The sequence below is a fragment of the Oreochromis aureus genome, linkage group 20 (assembly GCF_013358895.1).
Source record: "Oreochromis aureus strain Israel breed Guangdong linkage group 20, ZZ_aureus, whole genome shotgun sequence".
Lineage (NCBI taxonomy): Eukaryota > Metazoa > Chordata > Actinopteri > Cichliformes > Cichlidae > Oreochromis > Oreochromis aureus.
Genome location: NC_052961.1, coordinates 15,224,114 through 15,249,420, shown reverse-complemented (window position 1 = coordinate 15,249,420; position 25,307 = coordinate 15,224,114). Strand labels below are relative to the sequence as shown.

The following is a 25,307-nucleotide window of genomic DNA, read 5'->3' as shown; positions in this document are numbered from 1 at the left end:
GCTTCAGACTGCTTGCAGTTGTGTTTATCTGAGGAGTTATTTTCAGTAAAAATCAGAAACACTGAATCACAGCTGAGTCTAAAACAATGCTCTCAGTCATCTGTTAGCAGAACTCAGCTGTTGGCTGTTTGTACCTGACTGAGCACCGGTCGAACATTTGCATTCACTGTGCATTAACACAGTTAGGAGCTCTGTCTTCATGTTTCTGCAGGTTTGGCGAAGGGGTCAGTGGCAACCTTGTAATAGGTACGCTGGCATGGCCGTCCCCGTGGGTTATTGTATTTGGCTCCTTCTTCTCCACCTGCGGAGCGGGACTTCAGAGTCTGACAGGAGCTCCCCGTCTCCTCCAGGCCATCTCAAGGGATGGCATCATCCCCTTCCTTAGAGTGAGTACACAAATCTATCTCTGTCTTATCCACACACCTCTCAGAGCTTCCAGCTGAGCAAGAAATGTTGTGGGGGCTTGAAGATATTCTTGTCCCCACTCTAAGCTGTAATGGTTGACTAAAACTAAACAAAAAACTGAAACTAGATGTGAAAAACATGTTAGTTAACTAAAATAAAAAACTAAAACTAACTGACACTGTTTTGTGAACTTGTGAAAACTAACAACTAGACGTATTTATTGAGACTGAAATATATCCTCCATACAACAATAATTTATAACAACTAAAAGTAAGACTGAAACTAAAAGAAACTAAACTCAAACTAAAACTGAAGACATAACTATTATTAATTGGTAAATATGACATTATTTATTTGTGTGTCACTTGTGTTTTTGCAGATCTTTGGGCACGGTAAAGCCAACGGGGAGCCCACGTGGGCACTTCTACTCACAGCTAGCATCTGTGAGATTGGCATCATCATTGCCTCTCTGGATGCAGTCGCACCAATCCTCTCCATGTAATTCTCACCGATAAACACAACAACTAAAGCTAAGATCCTTTTTGTGGTTTTTGTTCTTACTCTTCTGTTTTCTCTCTTTCCCTTCATCTGTTTCTTTAGGTTCTTCTTGATGTGCTACATGTTTGTCAATCTCGCCTGCGCCCTGCAGACGTTGCTGAGGACCCCAAACTGGAGACCCAGATTTAAGTTCTACCACTGGTGAGTTTGTGCGTCAGAGTATGAAAGCTTTCTAAAACCTCTCGCATTTGTTTTATTATCTGAAATTTACATTTACTTTGACATGTACTTTGAGTTTCCACACTAAAATGCATGTTGGTGTTCTTTGTGTGTAGCAAATAAAATATTATATATTTATATTAAAATATTATTATTATTAATATTAAAAACTTTGCACATCCTTTTTTGAAATGTATTTTAAATCCTGGATCATTTGCAGTCATATTTAAGTTTGCAGTCTTTTTCCTCGGTGCTGTTGCTGACACATATTGCCTGTTGATCATTTTAACACTGAAAATACTGGCAGAGACGTGTATCACATAATGTGTTTATACTTGCAGTACATGTGAAACAAACAAGTGATTCAAACGTGCATAAAATCCTTTAACTATCCCAAAGATGTCATAGATATTCATCACATATGATGCGAGGATTTAAGCTCTGCTTAAAGACAGTTTGTGTGTTTGTCTTCCATGATGAGCTTAAAAATGTCTTCTTTACAATGTTTCCATTAATCAGCCAGTTGTGTGAAGCTGGCAGAAATCTGGGTACTAAACATATGACGTCCTGTCCCCTGCAGGGCTCTGTCTTTCCTGGGTATGAGCCTGTGCTTGTCGCTCATGTTCATGTGTTCCTGGTATTATGCAATTGTGGCTATGGGCATCGCCACCTGCATCTACAAATACATTGAGTTCTGTGGGTAAGTAATAATAATTTGATCAATGATCATTTGAGGAAGGATTCTTTGATAAAAGTCACAGAGTAGTCTATTGACTCTATGAATCAGGATGCTGTAGATATGACCAGAGCTAATAATTTAATGTGCTTTGAGATAGAGCTGAGAAGGAGTGGGGTGATGGGATACGTGGGATCTCGCTCAGCGCTGCTCGCTTTGCTCTGATGAGGCTGGAGGAGGGACCACCACACACAAAGAACTGGAGGTCAGCTCAGTCTGTCTTTAAAAGAGCTGGTTGGCTTTTGCCTGTGATTATCACTGACTGATTTTGTTTGTTATTAGGCCTCAGATCCTGGTCCTAGTGAGTATGGACGCTGAGCAAAACATCGAGCAGCCTCGTCTTCTATCTCTGACCAATCAGCTAAAAGCTGGGAAGGGTCTGACTATTGTTGGCACCTGTGTTCAAGGAACCTTCCTAGACAATTACACCGACGCTCATAAGGCAGATCAGGTCTGTTACTCTTTAACACACGCTTAAACTTCTGACGCATGCACAGAAGATTCGCCACTTTCTCTAACAGCTGCGCCTGCCCTCTATCTGTGTCCCTGCAGTCGCTGCGTAAGTTGATGGAGACAGAGAAAGTAAAGGGCTTCACTCAGGTTGTCATCTCCTCCAACCTCAGAGATGGAACATCCCACTTGATTCAGGTTGGAGGACTTGGAGGTCTGAAGCACAACACGGTGATGGTCAGCTGGCCCCGTAACTGGAAACAGCCTGAGTGCCACCAGGAATTTAGGAACTTCATTGGTAAGTTATCAAGTGAAATAGAAGCTCTCTTAGTTGTTAATAAACATCAGCATCAAATATTATTCCAAATATTAAATACCAAGTCAGGGGCATTGAAAAAGTTTGGTAAAAAAGTTGGTAATCCTTTGCTCTGCCCCCCATCGTGTTACTTTTCTCCTGTTCCTCTGTAGAGGTGGTTAGAGAGACAACTATAGCCAGTATAGCCTTGTTGGTTCCTAAGAATATCTCCAGCTATCCATCCAATGGAGAGCGTTTCACTGAAGGCCACATTGACGTGTGGTGGGTTGTCCACGATGGAGGCATGCTAATGCTTCTGCCTTTCCTCTTGCGCCAGCATAAGGTGAAGAACAAGAAACTGTGGATTCTTTTCACTTAAATGAGCACAAGTTAAGCATGATACAGTGTAGTGTGTTGAAAAAAAAACCCACATTGGTTACGTCATTATCTGTTTGTTTTTTTTCTTGCTATAGGTGTGGAGGAAGTGCAAGATGCGTATTTTCACTGTAGCTCAGATGGATGACAACAGCATCCAGATGAAGAAAGACCTCCTCACCTTCCTCTATCACCTGCGCATCGACGCCGTAGTGGAAGTGGTTGAGATGGTGAGAGATTTGTCTGGCACATATTCTGAGCTCACAAACAAATCCTGCCAGGAGCGGCCTAAAAGAACAGTTTGTTTCTTGAAGGATCCCTTTTTTTTCCGTAGGCCAAACCGTTATTCCAAAGTAATACATGGATTTCATGTGATGTGTGTTTGTCATTTACAGCATGACGGTGACATCTCAGCCTATACCTATGAGAAGACACTGATAATGGAGCAGCGATCACAGATCCTCAAACAAATGCATCTGACCAAGAATGAAATGGAGAGAGAGGTAAACCAGGAACCTTCATACTATCTGTAACCGGAAAAACAAATTTAATTTTAGTTGACAGCCAAAGCACAGTTTCATTATCCACTTTATCATGCGGTCCATACGGTAAAAATCCATCTGTTTCACTTGCGGTCACAGCGAAGCGCATTAAATATCCGCTCTGAGGAAAGGAACTGCTTCATGATGAGGTATCTGTGTCTGTACATGTTTTCACTGATTTGCGGGTAGAAAAAAATAAACTCCAGTGGGAATATAGGAATCAGATGATGTTTTTGTTTGTTTTGTTCTCACAGATCCAGAGCATTACAGATTCATCCCGTGGGTCCATACGGCGTAAAAATCCGTCTGCCTTGCGGTCACAGCGAAGCGCTGAGGAGGGAGGTGGCGCAGCAGAAAAACTAGAAGAGGAGGTAAAGCTGCTCCGACGTGTAATGTGCAATACTTCTGTCCTCACTTGCTTCAAACACCTGTTGCATTTTATGCCGGGTTTTACTTTTTCTAGTTGCTGCTCAATTATTCCTTACAGTTCACTGATCAAAGATCCACCTTTTCTGACAAGCGTCTCTTTTCTCTGTATTACCCTGTCATGTGATGGTGTTTGTCTGTCAGCCTGGGGCCGTCTCCAACCCAAAACAGGTACAGCTGAGCCACAGTAAGAATGTCTCCACACCAACCAGCCCCACAAGCCCCACATCCCCTGCTGCGCCTGCAGGTGGTGCTGTCGCCTGGCCCGACAACAAGGGTGCGGAAAAGGAGAAGAGCCTCCTAACAGCGACCCCAGAAGCGGGCAAAGACTTCTTCAACATGAAGCCGTGAGTGATCTGTCAGCTTAATTTAGCTCAGCAATCCTGCACAGGAAACAGGCATTTTAAAACTTGTGCAAACATGCTGAGAAAAACAGCTCTGACCCATCAGGGCATGGCCGTGTGGCCTCTGGGATGTCTGGCAGCAGGATGTTGGGTCCTCTGGGTCTTGTAGTTGTGGTGTGGGGTTTCTGTGCAACAGGCTTGTTCTGGCACATCCTCTGGATTTTTAATAGGATCGAGTTTGGAAGAGTTAACGCCAGTATGATTCACTTTACCAGTGACTGTAATGTTGTAGCTAATCCAAATGACCCACACAGTCATTTGTAAATATTTGTGTGTATCGACCCATGTTACAGGATTTAAAACAAGACTGTGGCAAACAAAACTTTGAACTTAACAGTGACACGAAAAAGAATTTGTTCTGCAGTTTATTCATCTTCTGTCACATGATCGTTATGCATGGTGTGAGAGCATTTCTTTCATTTCACCTGATTCATAATTTCACAACAAATTAATGTCATGTTTTGTGTATTTGTAGTTCAGTTTAATTTAATTTATAAGGTGTCAGTTCACAACATCACCGTCAGCCTAAGGTGCTTTATATTGTAAGGCATATCCCTTCAGCAATGCTCAGTCACATTAAGGAAAATGGGGGTTGGAGACCATATCACGAGCAATCTTACTGTGAGAGTGTACAATGAAATTGCTATCTTGTTGCCTTTGAAACAGTTCCTTTGAAGAAGAGCACCAGATGTGGCAATCACTCGTAACTTCAGGGCCTCGCTGATAAAACGGCAATAAGAATGAGTCAGCCTGCTATCAGTTTGCAGTTGAAAGGGTTCAAATTTGGAAATACATGCAATATGTTTTATGGTAATACAACAATGAACTGCGATGTTGGCTACATACACAGAAATTCAAATTACTTACATCCAGAGTCCAGAAAGCATGAAACTAAATTCAGAAATTTATCCACAAATAATGGATATAATCTGCAGTGACATGCACGCAGAAACTTTGCATTTATATAAGAGTAAATGCAACTAGTTATAACCAGATTGTAACTAGTTGAGTCCTTTATTGCAAAGGGACATATTGTAGGTGAATTGTTCTCATCTGCTCATCTCACAGACTCAGACTGACAATCTGTCTGTATTTATAAATTATGTGATATCCCATCCAGTCACCTTGATATCAAAAGTAGCAACACCTATAAACCTAGAGGTTTATAGGTGTTGCATGCTCAAAATCAAAGTGAATATCAGGAAATTAACAGCTACTGCAGTCTTCTGTTCACTTCTAAAGGTACTCAGTCAATATAAAAGATTTAACCACCAATAAATGTAGCCTTCTGTGTGACCATATATTGTTTCCTTCCACACATGCTGCAGGGAATGGGAGAACTTGTAAGTATTTTCATTTTTAGACATAGTCAGTTGAGCTAAACAATCGATTTAAAAATGAAACCTGCTCTGACCCAATGTTTCCTGCCTCAGGAACCAGACGGACGTGAGGCGTATGCATACAGCAATGAGGCTCAATGAGGTCATCACAAAGAAGTCCAAGGAGGCAAAACTTGTCCTGCTCAACATGCCGGGACCACCAAAGAACCGTGTGGGCGAAGAAAACTGTATCCTACACCTCACATACTGTTCTTCATATGTCTTAGTTCAGTTCACGTCATCATTTTACTTAAGGATAAATTATTTCTGCAGCATAGCCGTCTCGCAGTTTCAAAGAAAGTGAGTAATAAAAGCAAATTATAATGGGCCAGGCTTTCTGCTTCCGGCTCACTCGTTGACTTTTCTTTAAGCAGAGGGTTGAAAGAGGCAGCAACATTGTTACTTAGAACTGTAGAAGGAGAGTGATATTTGGTGCTGTCAGGAGATAAGGTGGAGGAGGTCCAGACAATAGATCATGAAGGTTAAAAGCTCAGAGCAGGACATACCAGCTTTCAGGGATCCTAGGTAAGTGTAAAATGACGGTGTCTGAAGTCCATTATGGAAAAGAAGTAACGTGTAAGCTACGACTCTGGAAGTAAGGGACTTGCTGCATGGCAATTTGTGCCAGGAAAACTAGGTCCCCTTCCAGTATTCTGAATAAAGTCTTTTCTGCCTCTTTCAGCCCTCTGTTTCCTGTGAGCTAGGTACAAAGAGAGCCATATTTGTGACACTGAAAGCTCTAGGATTACCTCGCTAATCCATTAATCTCATTTCATAGTGCACCCCTCAGGAGACCACAGCTTTTGTCTTAGTGTTTTGCTCTTTGTTTAGGTTTGCTTTCAGTCAATGTTTGGTTAATCTTTGGTATTAAAACTACTTGTCAAGATTTTTTAAAGATCGTGGTTTGGATTAAAGGAAAAAGTTTGCCCTGCACTATAAGAATTGACACTTAGAAGCTCAGTCTGTCCAGTCAGTGATGCTGATTGGTACTGATAAAGGGTCTATACTGGGTGTCAGGTGACACTCTAGCAACAAAAAGTCAGTATATGGTACCCTGGGAATGAGGACATACTGCTTATTTTAATTATTTCCCACTTGAAGTGGGAGTCATGCTGCTCGCATCATCGAATCATCATCTTTCTCCCATCTATGTGACCCTTTGACAAGGCATCTGCATGATAAACAAATTATGTTGTAATAAATAAAAGAAAGAATGAATGCATGAATCTTTGGACTCAAACTAGTAGAAATAAATACATTACTGTAAAAATTACTGAAAAGGTTCTGGTAGCTGATTGTACAGACTGTCCAGTAATTATAAAATGGAAAGAAAGCATTTTTCTGTTAGCATGAAGTAAAAGGGTAGTAAAAGGGTAAGTGGGGTAAAACATTAAGTTAATTTGAAGAATTTTGTTTTTCCACAGCGGTGGTGAAAATTGTCCCATGTAGTCTGAGCATGAATGCAAGCTGCTGCACTTTCTTTAAATATGTAGTCATTTCACTTCACTAAGATGAAAATGGACCTTTGCGTCATATAAAGTTAACGAATGACCAGAAGAATATGAAAAAAAAAAAACCTCCTTGACTGTGATTGTTTCCCAGACATGGAGTTTCTTGAAGTGCTCACTGAAGGTCTCAATCGGGTTCTCCTGGTGCGCGGAGGTGGACGCGAAGTCATCACCATCTACTCTTGAAGGGCTTTCATGATCTCACAACAGCACATACATGGACTCTGCCCTGTCCTCCCTCCTTACACACCCATTCTGTCACCTGCCACCACACGTTGTACTCAGAGTTTTCAGGTGAAATACTATGTAGACTCAGCTGAATGAGGTTCCAGGTAACCTACAGAGTACATAGTACACAGAATCGTGTACTCCAGTGATTAACTTGAGTACATACTGTTCTTGACTCATCAGGTCAAGAACAGTTCATCAGTTTTAGAAGATTTAATTTCAAAAACAAGAGACAACTGAAAGTTTTCCTGATAAAGTAGAAGTTTGCCAAATGTTAAAATGAGCTTTTCTAGTCTAAGTGCTTTCCCTTTGGCTTTTGTCCCCTGTCACTGATAAAAGAGCAATGTCACTGCTTTACCATTTCTATTTATTTTCTATCATAGTGTTGATGTTATTTATATATTTATTTACATGACAAGTTGTGTGTCTTTGTCTGTTTTTGTTTTTCCTAGTGTGGTTATAAGTATTTTAAAAAAAACAGTGGGATCAAATTGATTTGTGACAGGTATGGACTCCTAAAATTACGTCATCATCACTGTGTTATCCTTTGTTTTGTGACATTAGAAGCACTAAAATAGATTATTAAATAAATCAACATTTCATACATTTTTTTAGTTTTTTTTTTCATTGTGTGTTTCAGGGGAAAAAAGGATTTTTAAAGAAAATTTTAAGATTTTAGAGAAGAGTTATATTTAAAAAAAGATTTAAAGAAAATCTTTTTTCAATGTAAATGTATTTATTCAAAAATATATGTATTCAAATATATTTATTTATTCAAAAATATATTAAAACTGTGCATTTTATGTAAGACAAGTGCACAGAAAGGAATAGTTTCACATTTTGAAAAATAGGCTTATTGACTTTTCTTATCTGGGTGCTAAGCCTACATAGTAGCATGCAAGACTGAAAATATAATCTGTCCAACCACCTAAAACCTGCTTAATACAATAATTATCCACTTTATTTGGTACACATGGCAGCAACTTAATGCATTCAGGCATATAGACATGATTCTACGTCTACCCAGCTTAGTTGATGCTAGAGCTCAGAGTTGCATGGCCGAAATGCTTCAAGCTGATGTGAAGGCAACAGTAACTCAAACAATCTCTTTTTTTACAACCAATATATACAGAAGAGCATCTCTAAACGCACAAACCCTGAAGGCAGTAGCAGACCACTCCTGGCAGCTAAGAATAGGACACCGAGGCAACAATTTATACAGGGTCACAAAAATTGGACAATATTGGAAAAACATTGCATGTTCTGATGAATCTCAATTTCTGCTTCAAAATTCAAGTGGTGGGTAAAAATTTGGCATAAACAACTAGTTTGGTTTCAGAATGTTTTCATCCTGCCTTGTGTTAGTTGTTCAGGCAGCTGCTGGTGCAGTTATGCATTCTGGGCCCTTAGTATCATTGACCACTTTTTAAACCCTACAGCCTACCTGAGTATTGTTGCTGACCATGTCCATCCCATTATGACCACAGGGTACCCATTCTCTGATTTCTGCTTCCAACGGGAAATTTAGATCATCTTAAACTGGTTTCTTGAATATGACAATGAGCTCACTGCATTCAGAATCTCCTCACCATTACCAGATCTCATCCACAACACATCTGGAGCAGAACATTCAAAATCTTTGTTCCCGGTGCCATGCTACATTTATGCCACAAAGAATTAAGGTGTCCAACCTGGTACCTCCCAGGTGTACCTAATGAAGTGACTGGTGATTGTATATCATATATATAAGTGAATCGTTTCAAATATAGCTCATTTTAAAGCTGATTTGATCCATTTTGTGGGTAGTCATTTGTCAGATTTTATGCTGAGAGCAGCAACTTTGTAGAGGCTGCTGTTGCACAAAAGTCTCCAAAATACCAAACAATGTTCATCATTAGTATGCTGGGTTTTGTTACATTCACAGAAGGCTGGTTGCTAGTAGGCTAGCAGACTAACTCTCTGTTAGCTTTAATAATTACCTCACAGACAGGAGAACTGCATTGACCTTCTTGTATAAATCTCAGCAAGAGACAACAAATAAGATGCTAAATGTATGTTTATCAATTAAATTTGCTATTGCGCTTATGCAGGCCAAATGAAAGCATGACGGAATCAGCTGTTATATTAAAAAGGCAGAAAATTTAGAGTGACAAATAGAAGATATATTAAGGAATTGGAGAAGGTGCATATTAAACTTTTAGTATGACTTAGGCATTGAATTTGATTATCCTGACTATTAGAAGATAGTTTCTTTTGTGTGTGTGACCATGTATATAAAATATATTTAACTTGTCTTTGAGTATGCTTTAGTCATTTAAATATTAAATGGCATAGACATGAAGTTTTTGGTAGAGCTTTTGACTTGTTAAACTCAAACAATTTTGTAAAACTTTAGTAAGATAGGGCCAGTGCCCCAGTGCATAGTTTATAATGTCAGTATTGAAACAGTGTTTTCAGTAATGATAGTTCTTTTCTCCAAATATGTATGTAGGCTATACAGTACACAGAGAATTTGATATTAGTTGAGTTCGTCCTCTTGACTTAATGGTTTTGTACAGTAATTTATACACAAAGACATAAAGAAAATTAGCCTAAGGGTTTCAAAAAGTTGTTATAGTTCTCCTCTGATTTATTGTAAATATGTTTTTGATTCTGTAGCACATCCTTAAAACCTCTTAATTACTTTCTGTTTGGTTAATATTGGTGCAGTATGGCACCAATAAAGTCCATTAAAGTTTGAAAGTGATTGCTTGGAGACAGACCTGTGCAATCTTGTAATCAAAAGAGTTACAGTGACCACCCAGAAGTTGAGGGTTTTGCAAGTTCAACCTATACGCAGCCACTTGGTCACTGCAACTACTTGCAATCAGTTGCTGAAAGTAAAAATTCAATGCAGTCACCGGGCATCAAGCAACCAAGGGGGTGGTATCCTAGTTTTAATTTACTGCGACTGATCAGTTACAACTTAACATGCCCAGAGCCAGCACATAATGAAGACCACTCATGTAATTCGGTTTATTTTCCCTGAGGAAAACCATAATAGGAAATTCTTGCTGAGGACTGCATGCTGCACAGCCAGTGATTCTTGCTGACGACACTCCTCTCTGTGTGTAAGAGCAACAATACATTGTAGCCAGTCTGAGGTTAAGCCTAAACTTCAATAGCTGCATTTTCTCCATGATAACTTTTTCATTTATCTTTGATTTAGTTAATGGTAGTTTTCACTGTGTGATGCTTTTTGGCTCAACGAAAAGTTAGAAGTGAACAGGATCCAGACAGTCCCCCCTTTTATCAGCCTTAAAGATGAAAATCAGTTTGTGATTTGATTGTTGTCTGTTTATTATTGTTGTTGACTGTGTCAAGATGCAGTGCTAAAAATCTAAGGGTGTATATTTCTATTCCCACCAGGGATAAAATTGCACTCTGTTCCTGCTGACTAAGACTGAACATTAGATATTTTGGAGTAAATATCTAACTCTCCAAATTTCAAGGGATGATTAATGCTTAACTTTCCTGACACCTATAATGTTTAACTCCCTAAATATCTAAGCATTTAATAATTACATTTCTGGGAATCTTTGAAACTTAACTTGATTCTCTTTGTCCTCTCTCTGTGCAAAAGCAGCAGCATATTCATTGAAGATATTTTGAGGTGAAACTTAAACTTGATTAGTTTCTCTCCATTATATGGTGGCTGTGTGCATCCTAGTCTAGTGTACACATGATTTTTTTAAAAATAAAAAGGTTTCAGGTCCAAAGGCTCTGTAGTACAGCCCTGAATGTTTCCAAAACTGAAAAGCGTGAGTGCACAACTATATAATAACTAGCAAAAACAACAAAAAACTGAAGTTATTTTTTGAGGCATATTATGGTTGCAGGACATTGTGGGTGACTATAGTATGCAGAAATTTAGAGTTAGACTTTTAGAAGTTTCATAGACAGAGAGAGTGTGTAGCTGTGTGTGTATTTGACACCTGTGTTTGTGTGTAGAGCATGTTGAAGTGTGAGACAGCGACATGACGGGACATTTGTAATACACGTCTGTGATTTTAGTTGTAGGGATAACAACTGTCATGTGTCTCAGTACAGGTTTTATAGATTTATAGGTTTAAGGCACTTCGTTTTATCTACCATATGCTCAATCATGTCATGGTTTAAAGAAAACATTTTGTATGTAAAAACAAAATCAAATGTTGGCACAAGATTAAAGTCATTTTAATAAAACAGTTGAAATATTTGTCATCTTTTCTAGTGCATCTCCTTTTGGCCAGAGTTCTTATAGTTTGGGATTTTCTACATAGTTTTTAATCTAATTGCATTTTGACTTTTTGTTTTTAATTCAGTTCATTTTCAGTTTAGTTTTCATTGTTTGAAAATGTTTATTTTCGGTCCTTTTAATTAATAATGAGGAGGGCACATATCAAAGGCAAGATTTAATGTATTTCTATAAATTTATGTGGATGTACTCAGACTCCTGGAACAAAAAATTGCAGAAAATAAGTCACATCTGGAACAATTTGGCCGTGCAGCAGCTGTTGTCCATCAGCTGGATCATGCAAGCAGAATTATCCTTTAATCCTGGAGGGCGTGAAAATGTAATTACTTAAAAGAATATTTAATTTACAGAGAGTGACTAGAAGTTAAACATTCTGTATGTTATGCCCGTAACTCCGAGACTCACTTTTTTTCACAAATGGGACTTTCAAATAGATTTTTTTTTTCGTCTGTTACAGTGTGCACGAAAGCTGTGGAAAAACAGGGTTTTCAACACACAGAAGAAAAGAGAATGCTGACTTTGCATGTCTTAATAAAGTGAACAAAGTCCACATAGTGGCATTTCCCGGGGAGGAGAATATCGATGTGTTTCAGTGGGTTTACCAGTGCCTTTGACCTTCCTTATCTAAACAGAGTTAAACCAGGGTGCAAAAGAAATGACTGTCACTCGCTCTAAAGAGCTGTCAGCATGAAGAAACAATCGACCAGTCTTCGAGTGCGGTTACCTGTGTTTGTGTTCATCACAGAGGTGATTATTGTTGCCTTGTATGCAGCATTTGTTACGTATGATGAAGAGGCTGATGCCAAATTTCAGACTAATCAGACCAACCCTATGCACAATGCAGTGTACAGGGACTACCCTTTCTTTACAGACATACACTTCATGATATTCGTGGGTTTTGGGTGCCTGCTGGCATTTTTCCGATTCTATGGTTTTGGGGGGATGGTTTTCAACTTCCTTACAGCTACTTTTGCCATCCAGTGGGCCATTCTGGTGCAGGGCTACTTCCAGTTCAGCCATGATGGTAAGATCCACCTCGGAGTGATCAATCTCATAAATGCAGAGTTTGCCTGTGCTGTGGTGCTGATATCGTATGGGGCAGTGCTGGGGAAGACCAGTCCTTTGCAGATACTGGTCATGGCTCTGCTGGAGGTTCCGGTGTTTGCCGTCACAGAATGGGTTGTGCTTACGTATCTGAAGATCAATGATGCAGGAGGCTCCATTCTCATCCATCTCTTTGCCTGCTATTTTGGCTTGGGTGTCACTTTTGTGCTGTACAGGCCTAGTCTAAATGAAGGCCACGCAAAGGAGAACACAAGTTACCATTCTGACATCCTGTGTCTAATGGGGACCTTGTTCCTCTGGGTGTTCTGGCCCTCCTTTAACTCAGCTTTAGTCCTGAAAGGAGACGATCAGCACAGGGCTATCCTCCACACTTTCATTGGACTAAGTGCCTCTACACTTACAGCCTTTGCACTCTCTGCTATGCTGAATAAAAATGGCAAGCTTACCATGGCTGATATTCAGAACGTGACCCTGGCTGGAGGTGTGACAGTCGGGGCATCTGTTGATATGATGATATCGCCTGCAGCTGCATACGCTCTGGGTGTAATAGGGTGTATTGCATGCATGCTGGGCTACAAGTATTTGAGCCCCATCTTGGCTCGACGCTTCAGGATCCAAGATCAGTGTGGCATTCACAACTTGCATGGACTAACCGGACTTATATCCTGCACTGCAGGGATATGTGCCATACTGACAGCTAGTGAGGAGGTTTACGGCCCCAGTTTCTATGAGATCTTTGCCCACAGAGCACCAGTGGAAGGGGACCCCAAGCTGCAAGAGCTACGGATGGTGATTCCTGGTTTAAAGGCAGGTTTAGGGAGGACTGCCCAAAAACAGGCTCTCTTCCAGGTTGCAGCTATATTCTCCACCATAGGACTGTCAGCGCTGGGAGGCATACTCACCGGCTTTGTCGTGAGGCTGCCATATTTTGCATCTCCGTCTGACGATTTCTGTTTTGATGACGAGCCATTTTTTGAAGTTCCTCCGGACTATGATTCACCAGTCAGACTTAAACACAGCAACACAAATAGTGTAGAAGACTCTACTGTGTGATGCTCAGCAGCCAAGGACTGTCAGTGCATTTAACTGGCATGATGCAGGAAATATATATAAATGAGCCTATGTTATTGTTTGAGAGTAAAGGAAATTATTGCAATGATGGAAATCTATGTTATAGTAATTTTTTATTCTTTTTTTATATTAATTACATTGTAAATGATATTTCACTAGTGATCACAGTGATGATACAGTCCAGCACAGCCTTATATTGATGGTAATGATGTTATTCGTTTCCATGCGTGTAAACATTTGAGAAACTATGTGTTAAAGAGCAAATTAGACATTGTTGTTTTTTTCTACCAACCTTTGTAATATTACTAATTAATGGTCTACGGGGGAAACAAGATAAACAGTTTAGAGCAGCGGTGTCTATATTTATTAACAGAAACTCACCCGGGGGCCAACATTTCTTCTTGCCTTTTTGAAACAAAAATATTGTGCTTTTTTTTCAACAACAGAAGAGTTCTCATTACTGTGATCATGTGTGTTTAAGCCTTGACAAAATAAATCTACTTTTCATTCACATATGGAGAGAAAATAAGAAGATCAAGCTGTCTGGAATAACTAAAACTTCAGTGAAGCTGCTGAATTTCAGTATCTCGGGTTAAATTTAAAAGAGACTCACTATTGTGTGTATTGTCTGAGTGTATAAAACTTTATACATTCATTGGCTGCACTGCATGGTGCTGCCACAATTAGGTAAAAATTAAAATGACACTTTATTAATTCTGTTTGTGGTGACAGGCCATAAAGAATACATTTTAACAAAGGAGCGAGGGGCTGTATAAGAGCTGACCGAGGACCGTGATTGGCCACCGGGCCAGACTTTTGACATGTCCAGTTTAGAGTAAACACATTAACAATAAGAAACAGAATTGGTATAAAATATTATATATACAATACTATTCAAACAGGGCTGAAAGTAAGTAGTCCAGTATTGATATTTTAAAATATTTTAGCAATCATTATCTAGAAAATAGACTTTGAAATATTGATAACTTATTGATCTGTAACAGGAAACATTTGGATGTCAAAGAAGTTTGGATTTGCTCAGTTTTCACTAGATGGCAACACAGAGCTGTCAAACTGTGTGCTGTGTTGGTGTCCTAGGTAGTGTTTTACCTGCTAAAGTGAGGATCAGTGGTCAGAAGGTTATAAGAAGTCATCCTGTCAGTACTGTAAGTTTAACTTCCTGCAGGCACTAACTTCTATCACAAGCTTAAAATCTTAACCTGCCTAAAAACATACAAGATAATAAATATAGTAGCCTAAAATGAATAGATTTTAAAAGGAGTGGGATGATATGAAGATGTGAGCTTAACCATATTATGAAGAAGAAGATTTTAAAGTCGGTAATTTACAAAGTTGACAGTGTTTTGTTTTAATCCTACTGACTTAGACTAAACCTGAGATAGTGACAGGGTAAATGTCTTTCTAAACTCACCAAACGTCTTGGGATAATTAATACATAACTTTTCTGACATCTAGGCCTTCAATGTTTAACTCTCTAAATAGATATCTGCATATAATACATAACTAATCACATTTCTATAAATTATTGACTGCACTGAATAATACAATGCTGCTCAGAATTCACAAAGAAGCGGTTAAAGGGCCTCTCGGTTCCAGTAGGTGGCAGCAGCGCAGCACCAAACGTCGCCGCTGCCGTAAATGCCCATAGCAGAGGAAGAACACGAAGAAGAAGGAAGGAGAGCGGCGAGGTACCAGGCCACGACCTGCAACCGGGACTTCCTTAAACGAGGTTATATAACTTCCGAAATTGTGACTTCATCTTGGCTTTGTGTAATCTACAAAGAGAGAGGCGTCGAAGAGGATTCTCTACACCAGAACGTTTTCCGTGATATTTTCACTTTGGCACAACATTTCCTTCAATTTCACACGGTAACGTCAATGTTTGCTAATGAAGCTCGCTCGCTGCCGCGGAAGCGCCGTTAGCTTTTTAGCCTTATTAGAACCTAAGCGTTTCTTTTTGTTTTCCACCATAAATATTATCTGGAATCGTGTAAAATACGTCAAAATGGTGGTTGGTTGATTATAAGTTTGAATATCTACAAGCCTGCTATTATTCATATTATCAAAGTGGTGAGGGTAAATTCAGTGCGGGCCTTTGAAAGCCCGGTCGTGGTGGCTAGTTAGCATTAGCTAAGTTTCGGGGTAGAAGCGTGCGCAACGTTACGATTTTAGAAAGCATGCTTTGTTCTTCGAGTACAATTAAATATGTTTTTCTTATATTGTCAGTATCAATCGATCATGTAACGGTTGTATGTTGAGTAGGTGATAATAATAAGAAAATCTAGGACTCATCGTTACCACGCCGTGTGTATTTGTAGCGTTTACCCTGGGTATTACGGTTTCTCGTGCACAAACGGATCACTGACTTGTTTTTCTTCCTTTTTCTTATTGCAGGATCAATATGGCTGATGACTTTGACGTTGAGGCCATGCTGGAGGCTCCATACAGAAAGGTGGGTTTAAAAGTTGGAGAAGTGAGGCCTGTGTTGCTGTTAGTCCTTTTTATTTTTAGACCTTTTATATTTGCTACTGTGACAAAGTTAACTTGAATGTTGTGTGGTGTGAATGAGTATTTAAGACGCAATACAGAATTATAAATAAATCCACATCTATCTCTCTTTATAGACTTCCCTAATGATATCTCACCTCTACTCCCATGAATTCATCTTTGATTCCACTGTGAACTGTGAAAAAAAGGAAGGTAGTTATTGCGCATATACTGATGTACTGTGGTTCACTTTAGGACTAAAAGAGATTCAACCCAGAACATCCAATCCCTATTCGGTTGCTACAAGGTGAATGCCAATGGTTGATAAGCCCATCTTTACTTGTCCAGCAAAGGAGGCAGTATTCAGATTTACAATCTGTATGTTGTCGCTGTTAATGAATGTGCAGGGTTTTTTCAATAAGAGCTTTTTAAATGGGAAAATTGTTGTATATTGTTAAAAATCTCCTCAGTGTGTGTGTGTGATTTCAACATTATTTTTCTGTTATATAGCATTAACAAGTCTAGTCTTTAGCAAGAATCAGTATATAAAGTTGTGCTAAAGTATAATTTCCTCACGCAGTTGTATTTGTATGTACTTGTGTCTGTGTCAATCTGTGAGTGGCTTAATTACTGAAGTTATAATGCAGCAAAATTCTTGAAAATCCAGCGATTGCATTTTTCATAGTTCCACAGTAGAATTATCGGTGAAAGTTATTTTTCTCTCGCTGGTAAATATGAATACTGCCTCTTTGCCTTAGCCAACTGTAATGTGAATCAGCATCTTGATTTTTGCATGCTACAGAACACCACAGATATTGATATATTTCTAGAATAACTGTAAAATAGCTACATCTGCCTTTTATTGTATGATAAAATGATTTACTTTCAGTAGTTAATAATTCCTTAAGTCAAAAGGTTGTAAGTATTACTGTAAACTAAAGATGATGGTAGTGTAACACGTGGATGAATTAATCTTTATTTATTTATTTGCTTGGGCGTCAATATTACTAAGAAGTGTGAATCCCTGTTTGCTTCAGGGCAAGATGTGTGACAGAGGTGGCATCGAGCTCTTACAGTCCAAGAACGAAAATGGGTGAAGATCTCTGGACTGACACCAACCACACAGGATCTCTTTTAGTGGCCATGGGCCATGCGTGGTCACATGTTTAGGCACAAATAGTGGCATTGGTACGACCTATTAGAACGGTATTGGTGGAGATGACCTGACTATTGTCAGCTTCCTGAACTGAGCTAATATGTTGGAAACTCTCCCTTATCTTTGCTTTGTTGCATTAACTATTGAGCAGCTTAGTAAAAGAGAGGGGGGAAAAAACAAAGAATGGAGTGGGATGGGATGGGAAGCTATTGGGGTGGTGGAAGGACACTGTCCAGACATGACTGTAGGAAGTTTGTATTTTTATTAATTGAATATATTCTGCATTTTCTCTTGTCCCACCCCATCCCCTTTACCTTGACGACATGAAATGTTTCATCTACGTCCTCATGATGTTCTTCTATCGACCTTGCTTAGGATGAGAACAAGTCCTCTCATGCAAATGGACACGATGACCAGAGCAAGAAGTAAGTTTTGGTTATCCATCATGTTACCTAAATGGTGCTTAAATCAGACAAAGGTCTGCTTTAAAGTGTGTGTACAACAACAGAACTGTTGTAACACTTTACAGGAAAAGGAGGAGTCGGAGCCGGAGCCCAGGCTCCAAGAAGAAGAGGAGCAGAAGCAAAAGCAAAGACAGAAAGAAGAGTAAGAAGAGGAGCAAGAGCCGGGAAAGAAAAAGAAGCCGCAGCAGAGAGCGCCATCGCAGCCGCTCCCGAAGCAAAGATCGAGCTGGGCGGTACAGAGCACGCAGGAGTCCGATGTATGTGACCTTTTACACTCGCTAGTCAGAAAAATATTACATTAACTTTATTGGGTACTTAAATCGTATGATTTTTAGGTCTTTTTAATGTTGTTGTATTTAATTTATATTGTGTAATTTTAAGTTGGCTGCCTGTTTATGTAAAAAGAACATGATCCCCCCCCCATGTAAAATAATAATTCTTATTTCTTTTTTTAGTCGCAAACGTTCCAGAAGTCGGAGCCCCTTCAAAAAAGAAAAGAGCCCCATTAGGTAAGATAAAACAGTCATGTGAGTGGTTTTTATGTATGCACACATCTTCTGATTTTTCGTAGGCCTTGACTCAGCAAACATTTGAAAATTCAAAATACTGTTACACTCGGCTAGAAAGACATGTAGGGCATACAAGCAAAGGAGCAGGTAGCACAGTGCTGCAAATGCAACATTAAAAAACACACCAAAAAGAACACTCTTATGAGGTCCTCTTCAGTGACTTACGTTAGTACAAGTATTGTCTGCTGGCTCTTCAGTTGCCTACCTTGACAGACCTGTCAAGCAAAGCTACCATACCTCTCAAGTTAAACCTTACCTGTCCCTGAGTGTTTGAGTTTAAAAAAAAAAAAAAAAAAATCCTCCCAGTTCAGCCTCAGTTTCCCACATCAGCAGCAGCAATATTAGTGGCCAGAAGTGGTTATCTTTACAATCTGTCATCTCGAGGGCTGCCAGAACAAAGAAAACAAATCTTCAGCTTATGGTTTTAGTTTTAGGTTTCTATACTATCACAGCTTTAAAGTTTTAAAATGTTTTTAAGCATTTTGTTATTGGTTTGTGATTAACATGCACATTTGTTTTTTGTCTTTTTCCTCCTAAGGGCACCAATTGACAATCTAACACCAGAGGAGAGAGATGCCCGCACTGTTTTCTGTATGCAGCTTGCTGCAAGAATCAGAGCTCGGGACCTGGAGGATTTCTTCTCAGCTGTTGGAAAAGTTAGTTGACTTTCAGTTTGTGTAAATTCCAAATGAATGTCATCCAGGAATTGGCTCTGAAAATGTGACTGTTCTCTTTCTATAGGTTAGAGATGTGAGAATAATCTCTGACAGAAACTCCAGGAGATCGAAGGGGATTGCATACATAGAGTTTGTGGAGTCCTCCTCTGTACCTCTGGCAATTGGATTGACTGGGCAGAGGCTTTTAGGAGTGCCCATCATCGTCCAGGCATCTCAGGTCAGTGTCGTTTCGTTTAGTGGACTTGAATGAATATAGAACAAGTGGATTAGTTCTGCTCACTTTGATCAGACATATTAATAGTCAGCTGCCGTGTTGCGAACTCCATACCAAGAACTTAAAAAAAAAACAACAAACACATAATTTTTATCAATTTAAAAAAACACCAGGAAGTGGAACAGAACTTAAAATATTAACAGAACTTAAGTAATTCAGATTGCATTAAAGCAAATGCTGATTCTGCATTAAGGTCCATTATCATTTTGACATTACTTAATGTAATTACACTAAAATTCCTGAATTAATCATGTCATCTCTATTTCTTATTACAGGCAGAGAAAAATAGAGCAGCAGCTGCTGCCAATAATCTGCAGAAGGGCAGTTCGGGTCCGATGCGCCTGTATGTGGGCTCACTGCACTTCAACATTACTGAAGAAATGCTTCGAGGGATTTTTGAGCCCTTTGGAAAGGTCAGGAGAACTCTGCAAAGATTGATTTGTTTTAATGTATGTAAGTGAACGTAGTATAATCATCTGCATATGTTTCTTCTTCATAGATTGAAGGAATCCAGCTTATGATGGACAGCGAGACTGGCCGATCCAAAGGATATGGCTTCATATCGGTAAACAAAGCCGTTGTATGTCTTTGGTAGCTTTTTGTTTGCTGCTGGGTTCACTTTGTAACCTTTTAACTTTCTGAAGTTTGCAGATGCGGAATGTGCAAAAAAGGCATTGGAGCAGCTGAACGGCTTTGAGCTAGCCGGACGGCCAATGAAGGTGGGGCATGTTACAGAGCGCTCAGACTCTTCAACAGCCAGCTCGTTCCTGGATAATGACGAACTAGAGAGGACTGGTATTGACCTAGGCACTACTGGGCGTCTACAGCTGATGGCTCGACTAGCAGAAGGTTTGTAATGGCACTTGGCAGGCATATCCATTCCTGGAAAATTCCTGGTCGTAATAAAAGAGGAAGGAACAGCTTATTAGCAAAGTAATGACTCAAACCGCAGGCATACATGTAATATGTGACAGTGTTGGGGTCATTTATTATACTGCAATGAGCCAGAATGAGCGGTTAAGTATTTGTACTTTACAGTGACCTAATTTTGGTTTTTCAAACACAATTTTAAGAAATGTAATACTCAAAAATAACATTGATCCTATCACTGTATTACCATAAGGACAGAAAGCAGGGGGCACTAGTAGACCATTTTAGGTGGGAGCTTCAGCCTCCTCATCTTATTAGTTCTTTGCCTTTTTTCTCTACTACCTCATTGTTAAACTACTGTAAAACTACATTTATTTAAACATTATTAAATATATTTGAATGTCCTGCCATGATTCCACAGTGTTTACTTTCCAGAAACTTTCACACTGAGAAGTCCAATTTATTTTTTTGTTTAACACGTGAGTTATGGTGTGCCGTAACTCGCACCATAACTGGAACCAATTTTCACTGCAACCTTCTATGTAACCTGACATGCCCCTCCGAAGAAATGTAACTACCTGTTGGGTCTGCCATACCACGATGACTTGAATGGCATGGTGCAGGCATAAAAGGAGTTTGCAGTTACAATATCAGTTAGGACGTAGATTTCCTACAGATGTGTAAATCAAGCTTTAAGTCTGGAAAGACAGGACACAACTTGAGTCATCACATGGCTGTGAAACCTGTTTTTGTTTTTTTGTTTTTCCCCCACCAACTACATGTCTTTGGTAGAGGGAAATGACCATGTGAATGAAAGCGATTGTTTCTCTGGCCACACTACCTGTCATGCTTCTGCTGTCTTTAAGTGTCTAAAATTAACCCTATGCAAAACAATTTTTCTCTCAACAGGGACTGGTCTGAAGATCCCTCCTGCTGCTCAGCAGGCTCTACAGATGACTGGCTCCATACCCTTTGGGGGCATTGGTGCTCCAGCAGGTGAGCCTAGATGATGAAAGATATTTAGTATTTGATATGTTTTCTTGCCAGAGGTTTAGTGACAACTTTTCTTTTTCTTCCAGCTGTTCCAACTCCAGCTCCAAGCCAAGCTTTGAACCTCCCATCTCAGCCACTGGCCACACACTGCCTTCAGCTGTCCAACCTGTTCAACCCACAAGCGTAAGGACATTATCCTTTAAATAAGTTCACTTCAAGTTTGTCTTAAGCTCTTGCATACTTGGACTGAGAGCAAAGCATATTGTCAGATGGCTTTTTTCAAGTTTTCACTATCAAAGAAGAATCTAAATGCCTCATTTAATACAGTCAATGTAATTCATTTGTGTTGCAACCATTTTTTTATTTTATTTTATTTTTTTATTTGCAAACCTTCTGTTCAAAAGTTTGAGACATAGAAAATATACACAAGGCAAGTGCTGAACCGAAACCAAGCCAACAACAAAAGAATAAACTGGTCACACGCTGAAGCTCTGCAGTGTGTGAGCTGACATGTCTGTGTGGTCTCAGTTCCTCCTGTCAGTGAAGAAATGTCTTTTGAAATGACTTAACAGAAAAGTAACGGGGGAAAATCCAACAGGATTATTTGTCAGGCTAATTCTGAATTTTGTCCCCATCTGAAAGTACAACAGATGTGCATTCAGCTGGTTTTAAAATTATGAAACTCTACTTAAAAGTTCAAATTCAAACTTTGAGTCAAGCGGAACATTTTACTGGATTTCTAATATTGCTGGTTATTTTTGCAGGGAAAATGATCCCAGCTGGGCTGCTGAAATTCAAGATGATGTGATTGAGGAATGCAACAAACACGGTGGAATCGTTCACATTTATGTCGACAAGAACTCTCCTCAAGTAGGTCAAAGATTAAAACGAGATAAATGAGTTTTAACATCACTGAGCTTGTTTTGCAACATTTTTCTTAAAATGCACAAGCAGTAAAGTTGATATCTCTCTTGCTCACATAGGGTAACGTGTATGTGAAGTGTCCCTCGATACCAGCAGCCATGGCGACTGTAAATGCACTTCATGGACGCTGGTTTGCAGGTATGCAGCACTGCTGAAGCTGGCAGCTATTAACTAGTTTTTAAGCTGTAAATTTCTTAGTTCTAATTTGAGGAAGTTTAAAAAAATTATTTTTTTTAAAGATTCTCGATCAAACTGTACGTTGTAACATTAACATTTTTCTTTCTTCCCTTCACAGGTAAAATGATAACAGCTGCCTATGTTCCTTTACCAACCTACCACAACCTTTTCCCTGATTCAGTAACAGCAAAGCAGCTTCTAATGCCGTCACGCCGATAGTCAGAGACAAGCTTCTGAAGTCTGTAAATACATTTGTTTGCATTCATGAAAATGTCATTGAAACATTTGCATTGAAATTAGTTGGCTGTGTGTAATAAAAGTGGCCTCAAGTTCACGTTCACCATTTTGGGGGAATTTTTTTTCTTTTCTTTTTTTTGTTTAGTTGCTTTTCAAATTTTTTTGTGGGCTTGTGTTGTAAACTACCACTGAGAAGTAATCTGCAGATATCTATTGGTCTACATGTTTTTAAATATTATTGTCATATCTGCTTGTTTAAAATCAGAACTTTTAGATTTCAAATAAAAGTGCAGAGTTAGGAAAAAAAAAATGTGTTGGGATGATAGGCCTTAAATGCCAAAAGTACATCGACAATAATCCTTTGTAACTTTATACAGCCATAATTTCATTTTTGTATGAAGGCTCCCAATAAACTTGGCAAATTTGATGGTTCATTTTGTTTTTGTTACCATTTTGGGGAGTTTTCAATGCCAGGTTGTGATTAAAGTCCTAATTACAGTATTGGACCAATGTTTTTACTTATTCCCTGCTATTTACGTTTGCCAAACACCCACACATGGATTGGGGATACATCTTTGTCCTCCAAGTGGTAGAACCTTATTAGACAATCCACTCTACCACCTAAACGAAAGTTCAACATACCTAGGGAATTCCCCCTTGGATGGGCAATCAGAAAAACGGTCACGTGAAGTTGGGTTAATTCAGCAAGTTGATAACCAGTGTGTGATATTAGCAGTATTGAATCTAAAAGGAGTGTTTCACAGGTCATATGATGATTCTTCCACAGAAACCGATCCATATGACTGCCACCTACTCCGAGAGACATTATCAGATAATGGTAAAATGCTGATTAAAAATCTATAAAGAAAGGAAAAATGCTACACTGTTGCAAATAAGACAAACTGTCCTGTCTTCCTTCACCCCCTCCAACAATGACAGGTAGCTGCCCTGGGGTTTCTTCCTGTTAAAAGGGAGGTTTATTTCTTCCCACTGTGGCCAAGTTCCTTCTCAAAGGGGGTTGTTTGATTGTTTGGGTTTTCTCCACATAAGTGTAGGGTCTTTTTTAATTATAAAGTTCCTTGAGGTGAATGTTGTCATGAATTGGCACTAAATAAATAAAACCACTGAATTGCAGAAAATTATTAATCTGGTGATTCATCACACAGCAGTTTCAAGTTAAAGCACATTAGAGCTCTGAAACTTTAAAATGGATCCATTTAAACATGAAATCCTACTGTCTCACAACCTAATAAAGTAGACGCCCTTCAGACCACTTCTCTGAAGATTAAAGTAAAATTAATTTGATTTAACAGGTATTATTGGTGTGTTCTAAAACCTACAATTCCATTAACGTAAAGAGAATCAACCATAAAAAAAATTGTATACATTTTCAAAATTAACAAACGAATACACGCACATTCCCGTGACAGTTCCCGCATGTTTGTGCTTCATTCAGTGGTTTTTAGCAAGGCACATATAATAATCTGTGAAAATGCGGATTCAGCTGATTTTAAACCGAACCTTTGAACACAACCTACTCCCGACAGTTCCAGTTTTATTTATTTTTTTAAACCGGAGAGTCTGTACTGTTCAAGTGTTCCAGAGTAAAGGTTAGCCTATGTACACATTTGTCAGCAAGTAAACAGTATTTGTTTGCCGATAAAAGAAACAAACGAATAAAATAACATAGTTGCGTCTACGAATCAGTACTTATGACTGATTATCAAGGAAACGCAAAGACTTTTGACGTAACTGTAAAACTTTAGTCCCTCCTACTCTCCCTGTAGATGCCCTTCCAGAAGTGGTGACGCTATTTTCCGGAGCCTTGATTGGTCAGTAGGCGGTGATTTCATACCTGTTACCAAGAGCCTTCGAGTTAAAGCCATGACTCTGTTACCATTGCGCGGTAACCCGGTAAGAACACATCCCAGTACGTTAAACTCAGTGTTAACGTCAGTGTTACCTGGATAAGACAAAATCCGGCTTAGTAGTAAAGGGCTCCAGTGAAATATACAATAGTAATTCTGAACTCTAAATTATGTAAAGCTACGCGAGCAGAATCCCAAAATGAAAACTTTGGACCTAGCAAAACAGGTAAACAATATGTTTTGGACTTTGATACATCTTGTCCATAACATGTTACTCTGTGGGCCACATATGGCCAGTCAAATCGTAAGTGCGATGGATCACAAAATATTGCCTTAAAGGCACTCTTTCTTGTAGTGTAAATAAGTTTAATTATTTAACAGAGTGCACAAAATTACAGAAAAAGCCAATTACCCAGACCTGGTCCCAGGAGTAAAAAAAATAAAATAAACTTACCCGCAAACATTTAGGACTGAAATTTATGTGTTCCCCAGCCATATATGACACACCTTGCCCAAGATCAAGATCACATTTAATGATACTTAAATATTTAATTTTATTTAGCCTCACCCCAGTTTTGCCGTTTGCTTACTTCACTATGGCTGTGTATGTTTGCCAACCTTGTGACACATACCACACCTGTTGCTTTCAATGGTGCTTTAATGAATCAAATGCTTGTTCGGGTATGCTACAATAGGAAAGCTTCCTCTTTCTA

At 39.1% G+C, this 25,307-nt stretch overlaps 3 protein-coding genes across 5 annotated transcripts in view; all 3 read left to right on the top strand.

Annotated features, from left to right (window-relative positions):
* The window catches only part of slc12a5b (solute carrier family 12 member 5b), a 46,751-nt gene extending 38,649 nt beyond the window's left edge, over nt 1–8,102 (top strand). The window contains exons 13-27 of the mRNA XM_039604930.1: nt 212–386; nt 785–903; nt 1,006–1,104; nt 1,703–1,822; nt 1,959–2,063; nt 2,141–2,309; nt 2,411–2,606; nt 2,777–2,946; nt 3,077–3,208; nt 3,374–3,481; nt 3,775–3,891; nt 4,091–4,293; nt 5,679–5,693; nt 5,784–5,917; nt 7,332–8,102. Of these exons, the coding sequence (XP_039460864.1) occupies nt 212–386; nt 785–903; nt 1,006–1,104; nt 1,703–1,822; nt 1,959–2,063; nt 2,141–2,309; nt 2,411–2,606; nt 2,777–2,946; nt 3,077–3,208; nt 3,374–3,481; nt 3,775–3,891; nt 4,091–4,293; nt 5,679–5,693; nt 5,784–5,917; nt 7,332–7,423 (1,954 nt within the window). The 3' untranslated portion in view covers nt 7,424–8,102. The remainder of the gene's footprint in view (nt 1–211; nt 387–784; nt 904–1,005; nt 1,105–1,702; nt 1,823–1,958; nt 2,064–2,140; nt 2,310–2,410; nt 2,607–2,776; nt 2,947–3,076; nt 3,209–3,373; nt 3,482–3,774; nt 3,892–4,090; nt 4,294–5,678; nt 5,694–5,783; nt 5,918–7,331) is intronic.
* A 4,247-nt stretch (nt 8,103–12,349) lies between these two features.
* On the top strand, nt 12,350–14,388 carry rh50 (Rh50-like protein). 2 transcript variants are annotated; one of them, XM_039604932.1, is made up of 2 exons: nt 12,350–12,488; nt 12,586–14,388. In XM_039604932.1, exon 2 carries the CDS (start codon nt 12,624–12,626, stop codon nt 13,857–13,859), a length of 1,236 nt encoding a protein of 411 aa, XP_039460866.1. In that variant the 5' UTR covers nt 12,350–12,488; nt 12,586–12,623; the 3' UTR covers nt 13,860–14,388. The 2 variants fall into 2 exon arrangements, with proteins under 2 accessions (XP_039460866.1, XP_039460865.1); XM_039604931.1 differs by having other exon boundaries at nt 12,356–14,388.
* A 1,153-nt stretch (nt 14,389–15,541) lies between these two features.
* On the top strand, nt 15,542–23,225 carry rbm39b (RNA binding motif protein 39b). 2 transcript variants are annotated; one of them, XM_031745543.2, is made up of 15 exons: nt 15,542–15,767; nt 16,293–16,350; nt 17,917–17,966; nt 18,071–18,262; nt 18,461–18,514; nt 19,113–19,230; nt 19,316–19,468; nt 19,801–19,938; nt 20,025–20,090; nt 20,170–20,374; nt 21,305–21,391; nt 21,475–21,571; nt 22,153–22,258; nt 22,372–22,450; nt 22,608–23,225. In XM_031745543.2, exons 2-15 carry the CDS (start codon nt 16,300–16,302, stop codon nt 22,706–22,708), a joined length of 1,497 nt encoding a protein of 498 aa, XP_031601403.1. In that variant the 5' UTR covers nt 15,542–15,767; nt 16,293–16,299; the 3' UTR covers nt 22,709–23,225. The 2 variants fall into 2 exon arrangements, with proteins under 2 accessions (XP_031601403.1, XP_039460365.1); XM_039604431.1 differs by having other exon boundaries at nt 15,560–15,627.
* Nucleotides 23,226–25,307: the final 2,082 nt, after the last annotated feature.